Source organism: Gadus macrocephalus, chromosome 17 (genome assembly GCF_031168955.1).
Source record: "Gadus macrocephalus chromosome 17, ASM3116895v1".
In the NCBI taxonomy this organism is placed as follows: Eukaryota; Metazoa; Chordata; class Actinopteri; order Gadiformes; family Gadidae; genus Gadus; species Gadus macrocephalus.
In genome coordinates this window covers 1,335,488-1,352,597 of record NC_082398.1, presented here as the reverse complement: position 1 = coordinate 1,352,597, position 17,110 = coordinate 1,335,488, and the positions used below count along the sequence as shown (strand labels likewise).

Here is a 17,110-nt window from a genome sequence, read left to right as displayed (position 1 = left end):
AGGAACGCAACGGCTCTTCTGGTAAACGTGCGTACTGCTTTTGAACACTTGGGGCGCTGTTTCTTTGGGGGGGATATCGGCAGAACTAACGATTGAATAAAACAGTTTTTACTATTATATATTATTATACTGATATATCTATAAATGCATACAAAAAACATATTTGATGTTATAAAAAGTAAAATCTAATTTTATTTTCAAACAAAACAAACGGTAAGAGTCCACCCAGTTACTGGACGTGCGTCATACAACATCCGCCTTTGTTAAAATAAATTGGCGGCTGTACCCGGGTTGGGTCGGGTCGTAGCGGGATGTTGTTTATGTTATTATCACGAGTTTAATGAATCATTTAACTGATTAGAAAGTACCTATGGGTTCAACACTAACCTTTAAACCACATTAATATTTAAACCTAACTCGACCGCGATCGTGTTTAGAACTACGGACCACAACTCGCCTATAAGGGAGAATGGCGAGCCCGCGATACCTCTGGTGTTCCCTTCTTAGTCTGGGCTTCACCCCCGAGGCCGAGATCTCCAACCTGGTGGGCAAGACCAATGTCAAGTACATCAACCTGGGAGTGTAAGTTGCTGCTGTTTATTTTTGTCAAACCTTTTCTGAACATCAACCTGGGACTGGGAGAAGCTGCTGTTCAGCTGTCTTTTACCCCCCTAAACATCGCTCTCCTTGCACAGCTGATGGTTCAATTCCGCATACATTGTTCTACTTGTCCACAGGCACATGTTTGACAAACCCAACAAAGACGCCTTTTACATTGTGGTCCATTTCCTGTTGGATAAACTGGACCCCACTCGCTTCAGTGAGGCGTACAGGTCAGTATCTACATTGACTGTTGTCAATGTTTAACTCGTATGTATGAAGTGTGTTGTCCATATTCAACTCCCATGTTATAAGTCTGTTGTCCATATTCAACTCGCATGTATTAAGTATGTTATCTATATTCAAATCGCATGTAGTAAGTGTGTTGTCCATATTCAACTCTCATGTAATAAGTATGTTGTCCATATTCAGTTCACATGTATGAAGTCTGTTGTCCATATTCTACTCCTATGTATTAAGCCTTTTGTCCATATTTAACTCAAATAGCGGTTGTCTGTTGTGTAGGTACTGCTGGCCTGTGTTAGACCGCAAAGCAGACACTGAGTTCAGGAAAATCACACTCGCCTGGCTTAAAGACATCGTGGTAAGAGCTGAATTCAGAATGTACTCATGGGTCAATGCGTGTGAAACGGACGGTTCGTTGTGAAGCATGTTGTCACGCTGGCTTTGTCCTCCTCTCCCTGCCAGGATGAGAACAGCAGATCCGCCCCTAAAGTGTTGGCGTCTCTGTTCCTGTCACCGGGGGGGCCCAAGTTTATCGCGGTGATGCTTCACCTGGCAAAACATGTCATGCTGCAGGAGATGAAAACATTTACCACGGGTAAGATTTGTACAGATTAATATATGCCCCTAGTTCCTATTTGTGTATTGTTCTTAGATGTCATACATTTTTAATGTTTAAGTTTCCTCCATGTGTAAATACTGCTCTTTCAAATTATACTGATCTAAAATTCTGTGCACATTTCGTCGATTTTTACTGACACTTTTATCCAAAGTATCTTGCAACTATTCATTCACACATTCACACCGACGGCGGAGTCGACCACGCTGGGCGACAGCCGGCTCGTCAGGAGCAGTCAGGGTGAGGTGCCTCGCTCAGGGACACCTCAATACTCTGCTTTGAGAGGGATCGAACGAGCAACCTTCTAGTTACCAGCCAACCCGCTCTCCCTCCTGAGCTACTGCCACCCGATGTGTAGTTGGATGTATTTGTCCATAGCCAATGTACATGACCATTGCTGTCCTGTTCCGTTTCCATTAGACGGCCGGTGGGCCCCTGAGGAAGCCGCCGTGCCCGCCTCCACCGTGGACATCGCCATGAAGAGACTGAGGCTGACCAAAGCCAGGCTCCTCCAGTCGGCCCAGGCCCAGGACCGCCTGCTGCAGGAGGACCGGAGACGCGCCCAGTGAGTACAGGGAGGCAGCTTTTTTTTTTTTTAAATATGGATCGGCCCATTTGTCACCGATACCCGATCTAGAAATGTCTTCAATATCGGTACCGATACCGATACAAATATCGGATCGGTGCATCCCTAGTGATAGTTAGTGCTTGGCACTTCTATGAATATTCTTACTGTACCGAAAGAGATATATTGTTGTTTCTCTTTTGTGTAACAAATGTCCAAATTGTAAGACTCTTTGGATAAAAGCGTCTGCTAAACAAAAATGTAGGTCACCTTTAAAGTACTAAACAAACCACACTGCTAACGTCTGATTGGCCGAAAGGGCTACCCTGTGACTGGCTGATTAAGCATTGATGCAAACAACCTGGAAGAGTTTTAAAAAGGCGGGTCACAGGGCTTCGGTTTGCCTCTAAAAATGAAAACCTCACTGTGATTGGACGTTAACGTCTTCTACAATGATTGACGGCTGGCCCATTTCGTTAGTGGACACACCTGTCGGCTCATTTAAGAGCCAGCTGGGCATGCCGAGACACTCTGCTCAGATACAGTGCTGCAGTCAACAGGTTTGTGTCGTGAGGCCAGAGCTCGCGTGCTTCCTAAGTTATTTGGCTTCTCTTTGAGGGATTTGATCGGTTTTTGTGCCAAGATCTTCTTTTGTGTGCTCAGCCTGGATATCCTTTTGTGTTCCCCTTATGAAGGACCCTGGGTCAGTCCATTCAAGACATCCGGGCAGAGGGAGCCAAGTATGACAATCTGCTCAAGTATGTGTGACACGCTTTCACGACATAAAGTCCTGTTTCACAGTAGTGGTGGTACCAGTAGGGGCGATCACAGGTGTGTCTCATGACCTTAATTAGGGCCTCCGGAAGGCGCAGAGCCCTAATTAACCGAATGCAATGCACCTGTTTTTGGCCCCATTATCGTGCTGTGCGGAGAGTCACTCTACCTCTTCTTCCCCTTCTAGACGTCAAGAAAATGATTCGTACATGGAAGGGGAGGCTTCGGCTCAAAAGCTCCTCAAGGTATGTTCTGTGTGCTCCCGGTGGTCTCGAGATTTTTCTTTTAATTACTTTATCTTCATTATTGTATCAATGCACCGCTATTTTGACAATATATCAATGTATCCATGTTTATCAAGATATCTCCTTGATTACTGATCTGTGTGTAAGGGGAGGGTGGGGGACAGGCCTTCCCTGTTAATACAGCTCCTTCATGTATCACGTAACGGTAGGGCTGAACGATTTGGGGAAATAATCCAATCGTGATTATTATGACCAATGCGCCAGACCTCATCTCAATCTACATTGAAATGAGGTCTGGGAACGACGCATTCATTTTCTAGCATTTGAAATCGCCCGCAAGGCATTCTGGGTATACCCAGGCTCGCTCCTTCATGCATCACGTTGTGACGCCGCGCTCCGTTCTGGGTTTCCTAAGGTGCGCTCCCTGTGGGCGGCCGTCGACGACATGCTGTCGGCGCTCCGGGAGGTGCGGCAGGGGGTGGCCTGCGTGCTGAGGCCCGACGCGGACCAGTACGTCCTGGACGGGGACGCCCTTTCCCTCAGAATCCCCCGGTTGCTCCTGGAGAAGATCGAGCAGCTCCCGCAGCAGGTGGGAACCAGACCACCCCGACAGGTTGAGCCTGCGCTGGGCGCCGTACCACGAAGCTAAAGGACGTAAATTGGGCTCTTTACGTCGTGAACACATCCCAGTGGTCGCCTGCGTTTATGCTGGGGCGCAGAGGAACCGAATATATTGATGGTGGTTTGGTTGTCTTTGGTGTTGTAAATCGTGAGATTACTTTACGGGGAGACCTTATTGTGTAAAACTGCCAACAGCGTTTCTCAAGCAAAAATTGTCTGTTGATTCGGATATTACCTACAACTTTCTCTCGGCATCACAAAATAACGGAGTATGGTGAACAAGTGGACCCATGATGCATTAGGGTTACCCTCTTCACAGAGGCGAACAGACCCAGTGAAGATGAGGCTACCACCATGTCCTGGGTCCTAAGGGCAGCAGACCCATAATAAGCCACCTGTTGGTCTTTCGGTGACTCCTCTGTGACGGGATCTAACTGGTCATTTCGTTGCTCTGTACTTGTGACATGTGCAATGACAATAAAGTCTCTACTGAATTGAACTGACCGGTGGCACTGCCCTCTGATGACGACCGCCACGTCCGTGTTCTGCAGCTGAGCTCGGGCAACGTGTACGAGGCGGGCCAGCTGAACCCGCTGAGCGCGCTGGAGCTGCTGAACCACGCCCTGCTGCTGCTCCGGGAGGAGAGGGGCGTGGTGGCAGGCCCCGCCCCCCTGGCCCTGCTCCGCCTCCAGGAGCTGCAGACCAAGAGCGGTCAGGTGGGCCGCGTGCTGGAGGAGCTGAAGGTCCTCAGGTGAGTCTGTGACCGCACGGAGGGAGGCGGATACCCGGGCAGGGCTGGTCGGTGCTCTGCCCGTCTCTAGTCCTCCCTAGAGCAGCCCTGCTCTCTGATGACCGAGGTGACCTGAGAGAAATCACAGCGGACAGATACGGAGCGGACACGCCTTGTTTCTTTAAACCGACCAATCGTGTGCTCTCTTTAGGAGTGCTATTGAAAGGGTCGTTGTCTATAAAATATCGATTTAACTTTTTAATAGTTATCATATAAATACATTTTGGGAACTGTGGGGAAGCTGTTGTGTTTTTTTAATGTATTTTGTGTAGTGAATTGCTTTAACAACTAACGGGCGCTGTCGGTCGGCCTTCAGACAGAAGATCTCCAAGGAGGAGATCCCAGAGGTCCGGAACGCCTCCCGGAGGTTGGAGCTGGCCTGGGAGAGGCGGTGGAGGGACGCCCTACGGGACAAACCGCTGGCCTCCTTCCTCTCAGACGATCCTGTGAGTAGACGAGCTCGCCGGCTCTATACCCGGGTTGGCTCGGGGGCTGGATGTTGTTTATTTTACTATGAAATGATTTAGATGTGTACGCGTGGGTTCAACATAAACCTTTCTCCGACCGACAAACGGTTGTCAAACTGCGTCTGTGCGACCTCGCTGGACGGCTATCAATTTGAAAGCGGCCGGGCCTCGTCAGCAGTACCCTTCACTGGAGTGCTTTGGGTCACGGCGTAACGCTCTGAGCGGAAGGTAGGCTGACCGTGTGGCGTCGGCCCTGCAGGCGCTGTGCTTCCTCTCCCCCATGGCCCCGCTGTCCTTCGCCCCGGCGGCAGCCAGCTCCAGGGTGTTCTCCCGCTACGCTGCCGAGCTGCCCGCGGAGTCCCCCCACGGTGAGCAGGCGGCCGAAGCTCCTTCCTGTCCTGTACCCTTCATGTGCTCCACCTCACCCGTCCCTTTGTTTCAGAAGAGGAGCCGGCCCGGGCCGACTCCCAGGGGGAGTCTGGCGACAGCAGTCCTGAGTTGAGCAGGTAATGAACCCTTCGGCTTGGCAGCGCGCTGACGGGACGTTCGCTCCATCGGCCGGGGTAGTTTCGCTTTATTGATTTGGTACGGAGGGAGGCGGATACCCGGGCAGGGCTGGTCGGTGCTCTGCCCGTCACTAGTCCTCCCTAGAGCAGCCCTGCTCTCTGATGACCGAGGTGACCTGAGAGAAATCACAGCGGACAGATACGGAGCAGACACGCCCCGTTTCTTTAAACCGACCAATCGTGTGCTCTGTTTAGGAGCGCGTCATGTCCTATTGGAAGGGATGAGCGTTGTTTGTGTGTATCATAGATTAACATGTTTTAATGACTGACTGGCTTTTAGCTTATCTTATAATACATTTTGGGACAAACTGCTCTATTTTAAGTGTATTTTTTTGCGTAGCAAATTGCTTCATTGTTTGAGAAGTTCCATTCAAAGTTCTGTTTGTCTTTAGGCAGAAGATCTCCAAGGAGGAGATCCAAGAGGTTCAGAGCGCTCGCCGGAGCAGGTGAGGAACCCTTTGTCTTTGTAGCACGGCTCAGGACGCTGGCCCTATCGGACGGGGTCGTTTTGGTTCTTTAATGAGTTGCAGCTGTATGACAGACGGAGAGGGAGACGGATACCCGGGCAGGGCTGGTCGGTGCTCTGCCCGTCACTAGTCCTCCCTAGAGCAGCCCTGCTCTCTGATGACCGAGGTGACCTGAGAGAAATCACAGCGGACAGATACGGAGCGGACACGCCTTGTTTCTTTAAACCGACCAATCGTGTGCTCTGTTTAGGAGCGGGTCATGTCCTATTGAGCGTTGTTTGTGTGTAACATAGATTAACTTGTTTTTAGTGAATGACTGGCTTTTAGCTTATCTTACAATACATTTTAAGTGTATTTTTTTTGTGTAGCAAATTGCTTCAACGATTGAGAAGTCCCATTAAAAGTTCTGTTTGTCTTCAGGCAGAAGATCTCCAAGGAGGAGATCCAAGAGGTTCAGAGCGCTCGCCGGAGCAGGTGAGGAGCCCTTTGTCTTTGTAGCACGGCTCAGGACGCTGGCCCCATCGGACGGGGTCGTTTTGGTTCTTTAATGAGTTGCAGCTGTATGACAGACGGAGAGGGAGGCAGATACCCGGGCAGGGCTGGTCGGTGCTCTGCCCGTCACTAGTCCTCCCTAGAGCAGCCCTGCTCTCTGATGACCGAGGTGACCTGAGAGAAATCACAGCGGACAGATACGGAGCGGACACGCCCCGTTTCTTTAAACCGACCAATCGTGTGCTCTCATAGAAGCACATCCTGTCCTAGTACTATTGAAAGGGACCGACGCTGTCAGTGTGTAATACAGAAACCTGTTTTTAATAAATGTAACTAAATATAGTTGTGTTTTTATGTAAAACGTTGCCGTCGTCCAGCAGCTTTATGAGTGTCGCGTGGCCCTGACCCTGTGACCCCGTCTCTTTCAGGGGCTCCGTCCGCCCGGCCCCCCTCGTGACGGTCGAGAGCCCTGGAGCCGTCGCCCCGTCCTACTGTCCCAACTCGTCACTCGCGGATCTGCTGCACACTCTCTCCTCTCCCCCCAGGGCTCGGTCCCCCAGCCCACCGCCACCAGAGCGACAGGTGGGTACCTTCAGATGCATGCCCTTGGTGTGCATGGTCTGTTTTTATTTGTTAATGTACTATGATTAAAGTAAGTCGTAAATAACACGACTAAAGTCTCATTATGCTATTGTAAATGTTGCGGGGAAGGTGCCTTCACCACAAACGTTGGCAATATTACATTTTGGGCCCTTGGCGGTTCAGGACATCTGCCCTGTCACGGTGTAGTTCAGCTTTGTAGTTTGGGTCGACCGTACCGCACAGAGGGAGGCGGATACCCGGGCAGGGCTGGTCGGTGCTCTGCCCGTCACTAGTCCTCCCTAGAGCAGCCCTGCTCTCTGATGACCGAGGTGACCTGAGAGAAATCACAGCGGACAGATACGGAGCGGACACGCCCCGTTTCTTTAAACCGACCAATCGTGTGCTCTGTTTAGGAGCGCGTCATGTCCTATTGGAAGGGATGAGCGTTGTTTGTGTGTAACATAGATTAACTTGTTTTTAGTGAACTACTGGCTTTTAGCTTATCTTAAAATAAATTTTGGGACGTATTGATCTATTTTAAGTTTTTTTTTTTTTGCTTAGCAAATTGCTTAATCGATTGAGAAGTTCCATTAAAAGTTCTGTTTGTCTTCAGGCAGAAGATCTCCGAGGAGATCCAAGAGGTTCAGAGCGCTCGCCGGAGCAGGTGAGGAACCCTTTGTCTGTAGCACGGCTCAGGACGCTGGCCCTATCGGACGGGGTCGTTTTGGTTCTTTAATGAGTTGCAGCTGTATGACAGACGGAGAGGGAGGCGGATACCCGGGCAGGGCTGGTCGGTGCTCTGCCCGTCTCTAGTCCTCCCTAGAGCAGCCCTGCTCTCTGATGACCGAGGTGACCTGAGAGAAATCACAGCGGACAGATACGGAGCAGACACGCCTTGTGCCGCCTCACAATCGCTTTTTTTATTTATTTTTTTTCACCACGCCAGCTCGTTGGCCGTCGTCTCGCTGCCCACGATGGGAACGTGAGGACGGGCGTTCGGAATCGAGGTCAGCCGAGGTTTTAAGTTTCCCACGTGAAAGAATGGTTTCTTTCCGTTCCCCATGTAGGCCAGGGACAGGAGGACCCTCTCCGGCGGTCGGGCGGCTCCCACCAGGAACAAGGCCAACATATTGGCCTGGGAGTGTGACAACTTGGCGAGCCAGGTACCACGCTCAGCTTTCCCCCTCTGTCGGAACAAGAGATTGGAGAACTGGAACTTGACTCTTTCTTTCCCTGCGTATTTGTGAAGCTATTATTTGTGTTTATTTTTTATTTATTTTTTAGTTTGCGGAGGCCATCACTGCGACCAGTCCCATGGAGGGCAGGAGGAGGGGTTTGGGTCTGGGGGATCTGCTCTGCAATCTGGGGGCCGACCCCTTCTCCACCAGGAAGCAGCTGCACCGCACCCCCGAGAGCTTGAGTAGGTTCCCCCCCCCCCCCCCCCGAGAGCTTAAGTAGGTTCCCCCCCCCCCCCGAGAGCTTGAGTAGGTTCCCCCCCCCCCCCCCCCGAGAGCTTGAGTAGGTTCCCCCCCCCCCCCCGAGAGCTTGAGTAGGTTCCCCCCCCCCCGAGAGCTTGAGTAGGTTCCCCCCCCCCCCGAGAGCTTGAGTAGGTTCCCCCCCCCCCGAGAGCTTGAGTAGGTTCCCCCCCCCCCCGAGAGCTTGAGTAGGTTCCCCCCCCCTGAGGGCTTGAGTAGGTTCCCCCCCCCCCTGAGGGCTTGAGTAGGTTCCCCCCCCCCCTGAGGGCTTGAGTAGGTTCCCCCCCCCCCTGAGGGCTTGAGTAGGTTCCCCCCCCCCTGAGGGCTTGAGTAGGTTCCCCCCCCCCCAGAATGCTTGAGGTTCCCAGTGCATCGTGATGGCTCAGCGTCTTCTCCATAAGACGAGGTCAGAGCTTTGGAAGGCGCTGGCGGAATCACTTCTCCATCATTAGTGGGATATTATGCGGGGAATCGTAATTATACGCTCGTCTAGTACTCCCTTTTTTATTTTGCCATCAAGGAAAATAAAACCGTTTTTTTTCTTTGCTCCCAGTTTCGGACGTGAAGAGTTCCTGGCGTAAGGCGGTCGAGGAATGCAAAGTCCAAACCGGTTCCAACCGGTCGCCCGCGTCCGACGGTGACGACATCGCCGCGCAGCGGGCCCCGTGGGACCAGTCCTACGGCACCCCCAGGGGGCCCCTAACCTTCTCGTTACACGCCACGCCCGGTGGAGCCACGCCCACTGCCGCCGACGCCTGCCTCACCCCCTGCCTCACCCCCTGCCTCACCCCCTGCCTCACCCCCCAGCAGCATCACCCCGCCTGGGGCTCCCCCGACACAGAGGTCATCCCCCACATGGAGGGGTTCCCCCACTTGGAGGGCCTCCCGGACATGGACTTGATCCCCGACATGGAGGGGTTCCCTGGAACAGCGTGTCCCCCCTACAGCGACGGCTCCCCCGCCACGGAGGGCTCCCCCGCCACGGAGGGACCCCACGGCGTGAGCCGTAGCGGCAGCGCGCTTCACTCCGGCTCCGCCCTGTGGAGGACCTCCCGGGGGTCGCCCCCGGCCTGGGGCTTCCCCGACACGGAGGGGTACCCCCAGCTGGGCGGCGGCGGCGGTGAAGTCCCCTACAGCCTGCTCGACGAGATGCTGCCGGACATGGCGGGCAGCGACGAGGACGGAGACGGGGACCTGCTCCTCCTGTCGCCCCCGGCGACCGGCCGGCCCACCTCCCTCCTGGACCTCAGCAACGACGAGGCGTCCTACCTGGGGTCGGGGACGGGGACGCCGCTCTGCCCCTCGGTCCGGGGGGAGGCCCCCACCCCGGCGTCGGACTCGGTCCTCCTGCTGGATCTGGAGGAGCTGGACAGCCTGACCCCGCCCCGACGGGAGCACAGCCTGCCCCAGCTGGTGACCTTCTCCCCCATGGATGACCTCTAGTGGGGGGGAGGACCACTGAAGACGTTGGATGTCTTCGTCTTAACTGACTTTGTCTTAATTGTGCCATCTGCAGCAGATGCATCGCTTTGTGTATATAGATGTATAACTAACATGTCTTTAGGACGTTTAAATATTATTTAAAATGGAAGGGAGGTATGAACCACTTGAAGTTCTTTGCTTCGCATTGCTTAATTGTTTAAATTCTGGCTCACCTGCAGAATTTAAATAGATTCATTTTTAATACATAGGCTTGGTATTGATACTAGAGTGATGACATGAGCTTAGTGACATTGGCTGTTGTAACGCATTAGCTTCTGTACGTCTTCTGTTTCACATTTAATAAATAAACTTCTTGAGTAGCCTTTTGGTGGCTGATCATGTAAATGGTGTCTTTAACACATCTGATTGCCAAACTAAAATCCATTTTGTCATTAAAGTCCCACTCAACCTGCTATGTGCTGATGAATAGCAGATCTGCTGAGGAAATAGGTTGTACCCTAATGTTTTGAGAAACCATATTAATCTAAATCATCCTTCCAGAGGAACGACTGGCCCATCCAGACGTTCACAATGGTTGAAAAATAAAACGTAATCCCCGGTGGAATTTCCTTTGCAGTGAAAGCCACAGGATATAACGCAATACAATAAAGATACTAAGAAAAACAAATGCTAAAGTAAATAGGACAAATGGTATCAATAGTATAAATTGCAGAGTCTAGACTCACACCCATGTGTTAGTTGTGTAGTGTGGCTATGACAAGTACACTAGGATAGTTTGCCAGGCTTGCGATACAGCATGCTGATCTGAACATGGCATACACTAACTTTATAGAACACTTTTAAGGCACTGTGCCAATTTTGCACACTTTCACTGTTTATTAATCGCATGCAAACAGTGAGCTGTTATAGCGTCATGTCATTCATGCATAAAAGCAAGGGACACCTATGTAAAGAAAACATTTAATGTGTCAATAAAATGCATATATTTAAACTAATTAATATGAAGATGGGGGGCGCTAGAAGCGTGTTTTCTCTAAAGGCTCGGGGGGTGGGCATGGGGACCATGGGGCAGGGCCTAATGTCAGAGAAGCGGGAGCCACCCCTCTGTGCGAATCCACTGCGCCTGGAGCCACGCCTCTGGGCGGGTTCACTGCGCCTGAAGCCACAATGGCCACGCCTCTGGGCGGCTCCACTGCGCCCGGAGCCACGCCTCCACAGAGCGAACTACGCACGGAAGAAGAAAACTATCAGCCCCAAACACCAACATGGCGCCCGCTTCGACCGACAACTTCACATGAAAGTGTCGCGTTGCACATTGGCTTTATCTGTTTTGCGCTAAAAGAAGGTCGGGGGTGTCTTAGAGCAGCCCCCCGTCGGGCGATACCAACAAGGGGATACAAGTGAAGGTGGAACAGCAACAAAGTGTCTTCTTCATGTCAGCGCTCTGAACAGCTGGTGAGTACCCGCCTTGTGTTCAGTAATGTGGGTTAAAAGCCTGCTAGTTTGATATAACAACAACAGAACAGAAGGTATACTCTTGTTTAAATAAGGGCTAACTTTGTCTGCTTCTTTGTTGAACTCAAACTTCTTTCACTACTGACTGGTTGTGTGAGGTGGTCTTCATCTTCCTGTGTGTTGGGTGAACAGTATAACGCTGTGATCCTCCACATCCCGGCTGCAGGTCCTTTTCCCCAACCAGGGGTGTTTCCCCCCGTTGCTATCTGTGTGAAATAAAGTTGACCCACTTTCGTTGTGGAGGAGGGTGCATAAGTTGGGGAACACAATACTAACGACCCTACTCCTCCCCACTCCTAACCGACCCCAACCCCCCCCCCCCCCCATATCAAGATAATGGGTACTCATGTTCCTTATCAAACCCGGCAGGTGCCACCTCGGAGAGGTGTGTGTGTGTGTGTGTGTGTGTGTGTGTGTGTGTGTGTGTGTGTGTGTGTGTGTGTGTGTGTGTGTGTGTGTGTGTGTGTGTGTGTGTGTGTGTGTGTGTATAAGATACTTGTTGATTGTTGCAAGCAGCTTTTGAGTTTTGAACAACATTTGGGTAGATCGCTCAGTTGCATGATTTAATAATAGCTGTTGTTGTTCTGATGATGCACTTTAAAACAGTCCTATGTGGGTTTCCTTTGAAAACAAAACCTTTGATAATTCCATACATGCGGGGGTAGGATGAGTTACTCATGGGAAATCCACAAACTTTGACTTTATGGTGATTCATATAATGCTTTTATGTATGTGGCAGTTGGCGTTTGACCGAACCCATGCTCTGCAGATGTCTATAGATTAGTCTTTGGTTGGTGAACGTTGACGTCAAGGTATTGCTTAACACATGCACATAACTATATAAGACTTCCTATAGCCAGCTGTGCATAAGGAAAGCTAGAACACAACCCTTCCTTCCCTGTTCTGCAGCGACGTACCAGGCAAAAACGAACATCTCCGCCACGTGCGCATGCACGTGATGCCTAACCCTGAATGGATGTGTGTGGAAATACCTGTTGCGCAATCAATTTGAATTATACACATCAGAAGTGTGTGTGTGTGTGTGTGTGTGTGTGTGTGTGTGTGTGTGTGTGTGTGTGTGTGTGTGTGTGTGTGTGTGTGTGTGTGTGTGTGTGTGTGTGTGTGTGTGTGTGTGTGTCATGCTTTTAGCCTACTTTAGAAGTGTAGGTGGACCACCCACTCCTCGCCTTTTGATTTGAGGTAAAAGGAAAGGTCAAGGTGACCTGAAGACTTCAGTGCTGGAGTTGTACTTTGACACCGCCGCTACTCTCTTCCCTCCCAGAGGTCCTGTCAGGTGACCCAGAGAATAAGGAAGTGGACAGGCAGTAATGGCAGCAGGCTTGGAAAATTGACTTTATTTCCCCCAGCTGTATAGAGCATTTTCTCTCTGGGACCAGAATAAACTTGATAGACTGCATGGCTGTCAGTCATGCGTCTTCACAATTGATGTGTGTTTGGACTGAAGCAGAAAAAAAGAGTGCATAGGCCTGCTTGCTTTGATGTGTCGCGTGGGTAGTTAATGAATGATAAAGTTGGTTGGTTGCCTTTCGAATGAGAGTTCAGTGACTTTTCCCTGATGATTTAAGCGTTTCCCGGCACGTGAATACAAGCAGTAGACGTCTCTGACGAAGAAGTGGACGGGAATCGTCGGGGCAACATACATTTATTTTCCCTTGATGGTAGGAAATGATTACTCAGGCCTGTGCAATGCTCTCCTCCTCCAACGTTGCTTTGTTAGGCAGTGAGCCGTGAGGGCAGACTGTGACTGATTCTTACCTGGAAGAGTTTGCTCAGCGCTGGGATTGGCCACCAGGTGTTCCCCCCCCCCCCACATCATTCAAACAGGGCTGTACCATGTTTGCGTCGTCCTCTTTGTTTGGGTCTGCTGACCTGTTATCCTGCTCCTTCAGGCTCTTTCACATCAACCGTCTCCCACTGAAACCGGGATAACTCTTACCCACCGTAGAACCACGACACGGGCCCTTGCAGTGTGTCTGTGGGCGGTCCGGCTCCTGTCGTGTTTCGGCGGGGAATGTAATGGGCTCGGCCGGTTAGTGAGGGCAATGAGTTTGCCCTCTCTCCCTTTCACCTCGGCGCGGAAAGAATTTGTTTCGGCGGGTCCCTCCCCGCTGCAGGTGGGCCCCGGTCTTGTGATGCCGGCTTGGGCTTTAGCGCTCAGCCTCTGCCCTCCCCAGCTAGCCTAGCCTAGCCCCCCCCCAGCCCCCCTCCTTCTGGGGCACCGCTGATGCAAATTATTTCCAACTGGTGTGTGTGTGTGTGTGTGTGTGTGTGTGTGTGTGTGTGTGTGTGTGTGTGTGTGTGTGTGTGTGTGTGTGTGTGTGTGTGTGTGTGTGTGTGTGTGTGTGTGTGTGTGTGTGTGTGTGTGTGTGTGTGTGTGTGTGACTCCCCGTTCCACTCTCACTAGGTTTCCTCTTGCCCACTTCTCCCCGTAGCGCATGGCACACTTCCTTTTGACGTGACGTCTGCCTGATCCTAAACACGTTCTGTTCCTCGCCCTGCGTAGAACACACCTGTTGGGCCTTAATGCCCGCACTGTTGTGCCGGGGAAAAACAAGGAAGCGGTGAGACTGAGCAGTCTGGGATGAATGAATGAACGAGTGTGAGGGGAGGGAATAATGTTTCCACGCTGTCATCTGTTTTTCTCTTTTTGTCATCGTCATGTCTGGTGTGTATGAGAACCCTGACTCAGTCCCCGGTTCCATGACCCAGCGCTCAAGGAGGGTGTGAGGGAGGGCAGGTCGAAAGACCTGCCCTCCCTCACACCCTCCTTGAGCGCTGGTGCACCGTGTCGTTCCGGTGAAACCTTAATCCTCCGGTTCAAACTGGGTCGTTTGCTGTCAGGTCGGGGCCGTCCTCAATCCTAAGCTTTTGACTCGCTTTCATCACCGTGTGTTTATCACGGCCATCTGGGACACACACACACACACACACACACACACACACACACACACACACACACACACACACACACACACACACACACACACACACACACACACACACACACACACACACACACACACACACACACACACACACACACACACACACACACACACACACACACTTCAAACCCTATACCGTATCGTCCTACTCTATTTACATTTTATTGCCAAATCAGGACAAACTGTCTGTCTCCGGACCTGTCGCGTCCCATCATGCCTGTGTTGTTGGCAGCGTTACGGGTAACTGTACGAACACGGTTCGAACCTTGGGGGCAAATGTACGCAATGGCTGCCGGTTACCCTGGAAACGGTTTATTCCCCTTTGCCTCTGGCTGTCAGAGGGAATATTAAGCGGTCGCACTGACGCTGCCCCTGCCCGGTGGCTACTTCTCTCGGGCTTCTCCAACCCCTGTGCTGTGAGCACGCCTCGCTCCCGCTCGGTCTCTCCGCTGTGCGTCCAATCAGGGCCGAGCAGCGCGGTTTATCCTCCTCTGTCGTCAGACACACCGCCATGGCGGTGGTTGAGGACCGGGTTGTAACGTGGATCTGAGTGGAGGATCTCTGCTGTCGTAAGAGGCGGAGGAACGACAGGGCCGTCCATTGTCCAGCACATGCGTGGGCATGCACCCACACATGTCATCACAGGACACACACACACACACACACACACACACACACACACACACACACACACACACACACACACACACACACACACACACACACACACACACACACACACACCGGTTTTCACATAAATAGATGCCCTGTTTGTGTGTGTGTGTGCTCCCGGCAGCGATGAGGTCACAGCGAGGATACATTTGGGGACAACCCCTGCCTGCCCCTCCCCCCCACGACCTCTTTGCCATGACTTCAACACACACACACACACACACACACACACACACACACACACACACAGTTATTGGCATTATTTTAGCTAATCCTGTTATCACCATCATTAGCTTAGTTAATTCTGGGATTTATATGTCATATCACCTAACATGTGTGAACTTCGGAGAATATACAGTGTAATACAGGCCGGTATTGTCCTTCCGATCAGTAGAGCAGCGCGGAGCCCAAACAATGGAGTAGACACCTGATACCAGGACCAGGGGACAAACTGGTTCTCTGACTGGGGTGGGAGGGGAGCCACCGGCCTGGAGGGGTGGGAGGGGAGCCTGCGGGAGGCGTAGAGAGTGAGGCTAACGGAGTGGGGCCTAGAGAGGGAGGCTAACGGAGTTGGGCCTAGAGAGTGTGAGGCCTACTGCAGAGTGGGCCCTAGAGAGTGAGGCCTACTGCAGAGTGGGCCCTAGAGAGTATGGGGCCTACTCCAGGGTGGGGCCTACCAGAGTGGGCCCTAGAGAGTAAGAGGCCTACTGCAGAGTGGGCCCTAGAGAGTGTGAGGCCTACTGCAGAGTGGGTCCTAGAGAGTAAGAGGCCTACTGCAGAGTGGGGCCTAGAGAGTGAGAGGCCTACTCCAGGGTCGGGTAGAGAGCGAGGCCCAGAGTGCGAGGCCCAGAGAGCGAGGCCCAGAGAGCGAGGCCCAGAGAGCGAGGCCCAGAGAGCGAGGCCCAGAGAGCGAGGCCCAGAGAGCGAGGCCCAGAGAGCGAGGCCCACAACCTGAGGATGCTACAGGAGTGAAATGAGACGGTCCGGTTTTCGCATTGACTTCGAACAACTCTGGACTTTTTCTTCGATGGTCTCCACAGAATTCCAGTTGTACTTTTCTGCTTTGTTTTTTTGTGGAATTATTTGTTTCAGCATTTATTTTCACCCTCATTGTAACCCACAAAGCAGCTGCTCCATAGTGGACTATTTTTCAATCTATTCGCAACTTTTTAACTGGTTTCATTTTGACATTTTTACTACCCTTACCTGAGAAGTTCTAGCAAAGTACTTTGTAGAGCTTAAGATCTGACCTGATGATGTAATCTATGAATGAATAAAAAATGTGTGTGTTATCAGTGCCAGACCATTCTTCTCAGGGTGGAAAAACCCTAAAAATACAACAACATGCAGGCACTGGTTACTCTCCTTCCCTCTGAAACGATTGAATTACAAAACTACTCCTTAAGTTGATTACGGGCAGTGTATCCAGCTCAGCGTATTTCCTCACCCGGAACATTAAACCCTTTATCTTTGAGTTCTTGTTTCTCCGCACAACCTCACACGTTGTAATCCCAATGCATTCAGCTATTATTACCACTTGAATATCCTGTGGGTAAATGGTTAACGGACTGCATTTATACAGCACTTTTCTAACCAGTAGCCGGTCAAAGCACTGTACAATATCGCCTATCATTCACCCATTCACACACACATTCACCCATTCACACACACATTCACCCATTCACACACACATTCACATCGACGGTGGAGTCAGCCGCACAAGTCGACTGCCAGCTCGTCTGAAGCAGTCGGGTTGAGGCGTCTTGCACCTCCACACTCAGCTAGGAGGAGCCGGGGATCGAACTGGCAACCTTTCGGTTACCAACCAACCGGCTCTACCTCCTGAGCCACATGCCGCCCCAGTCTGCTGTGTGGGTGAATCTTGTTTTTCTCTGCGTGCCGCAACAAGTCCAGCCCAGCCTGGTCCGAGATGCTCCCACCGACCTGCAGCTCCTGTTTGCATGCAGCGCGGCTGCATGCAGCGTCCACGTGAATCGTCGCCAGTGTT

The 17,110-nt window shown here is 51.6% G+C and overlaps 2 protein-coding genes and 6 non-coding genes across 10 annotated transcripts in view; all 8 read left to right on the top strand.

Moving 5' to 3' along the window:
• The first annotated feature begins 254 nt into the window (after positions 1-254).
• haus6 (HAUS augmin-like complex, subunit 6) lies at positions 255-10,310 on the top strand. 3 transcript variants are annotated; one of them, XM_060035558.1, is made up of 17 exons: positions 255-582; positions 738-833; positions 1,126-1,201; positions 1,309-1,441; positions 1,883-2,027; positions 2,723-2,785; positions 2,989-3,046; positions 3,462-3,635; positions 4,219-4,418; positions 4,774-4,903; positions 5,184-5,292; positions 5,367-5,430; positions 5,883-5,936; positions 6,878-7,031; positions 8,099-8,194; positions 8,316-8,451; positions 9,060-10,310. In XM_060035558.1, the coding sequence occupies exons 1-17, from the start codon at positions 470-472 to the stop codon at positions 9,947-9,949; spliced, it is 2,691 nt and encodes an 896-aa protein (XP_059891541.1). In that variant the 5' UTR covers positions 255-469; the 3' UTR covers positions 9,950-10,310. The 3 variants fall into 3 exon arrangements, with proteins under 3 accessions (XP_059891541.1, XP_059891540.1, XP_059891539.1); XM_060035557.1 differs by lacking the exon at positions 5,883-5,936 and adding an exon at positions 6,378-6,431 and having other exon boundaries at positions 256-582; positions 1,126-1,204; XM_060035556.1 differs by having other exon boundaries at positions 256-582; positions 1,126-1,204.
• LOC132445841 (small Cajal body-specific RNA 8) lies at positions 4,439-4,569 on the top strand. The gene has a single exon (XR_009522727.1). It is a non-coding gene; the product is annotated as a small Cajal body-specific RNA 8 (non-coding RNA).
• Positions 5,516-5,646, top strand: LOC132445837 (small Cajal body-specific RNA 8). Its single transcript, XR_009522723.1, has one exon. It is a non-coding gene; the product is annotated as a small Cajal body-specific RNA 8 (non-coding RNA).
• LOC132445842 (small Cajal body-specific RNA 8) lies at positions 6,038-6,168 on the top strand. The gene has a single exon (XR_009522728.1). It is a non-coding gene; the product is annotated as a small Cajal body-specific RNA 8 (non-coding RNA).
• Positions 6,533-6,663, top strand: LOC132445839 (small Cajal body-specific RNA 8). The gene has a single exon (XR_009522725.1). It is a non-coding gene; the product is annotated as a small Cajal body-specific RNA 8 (non-coding RNA).
• LOC132445840 (small Cajal body-specific RNA 8) lies at positions 7,275-7,405 on the top strand. The gene has a single exon (XR_009522726.1). It is a non-coding gene; the product is annotated as a small Cajal body-specific RNA 8 (non-coding RNA).
• Positions 7,795-7,925, top strand: LOC132445838 (small Cajal body-specific RNA 8). Its single transcript, XR_009522724.1, has one exon. It is a non-coding gene; the product is annotated as a small Cajal body-specific RNA 8 (non-coding RNA).
• Positions 10,311-11,166: 856 nt separating the features above from the next.
• Positions 11,167-17,110, top strand: part of dennd4c (DENN/MADD domain containing 4C) — a 47,225-nt gene continuing 41,281 nt past the window's right edge. The window contains 1 exon segment of the mRNA XM_060035624.1: positions 11,167-11,404. The gene's annotated coding sequence lies outside the window, so the exon portion shown is untranslated.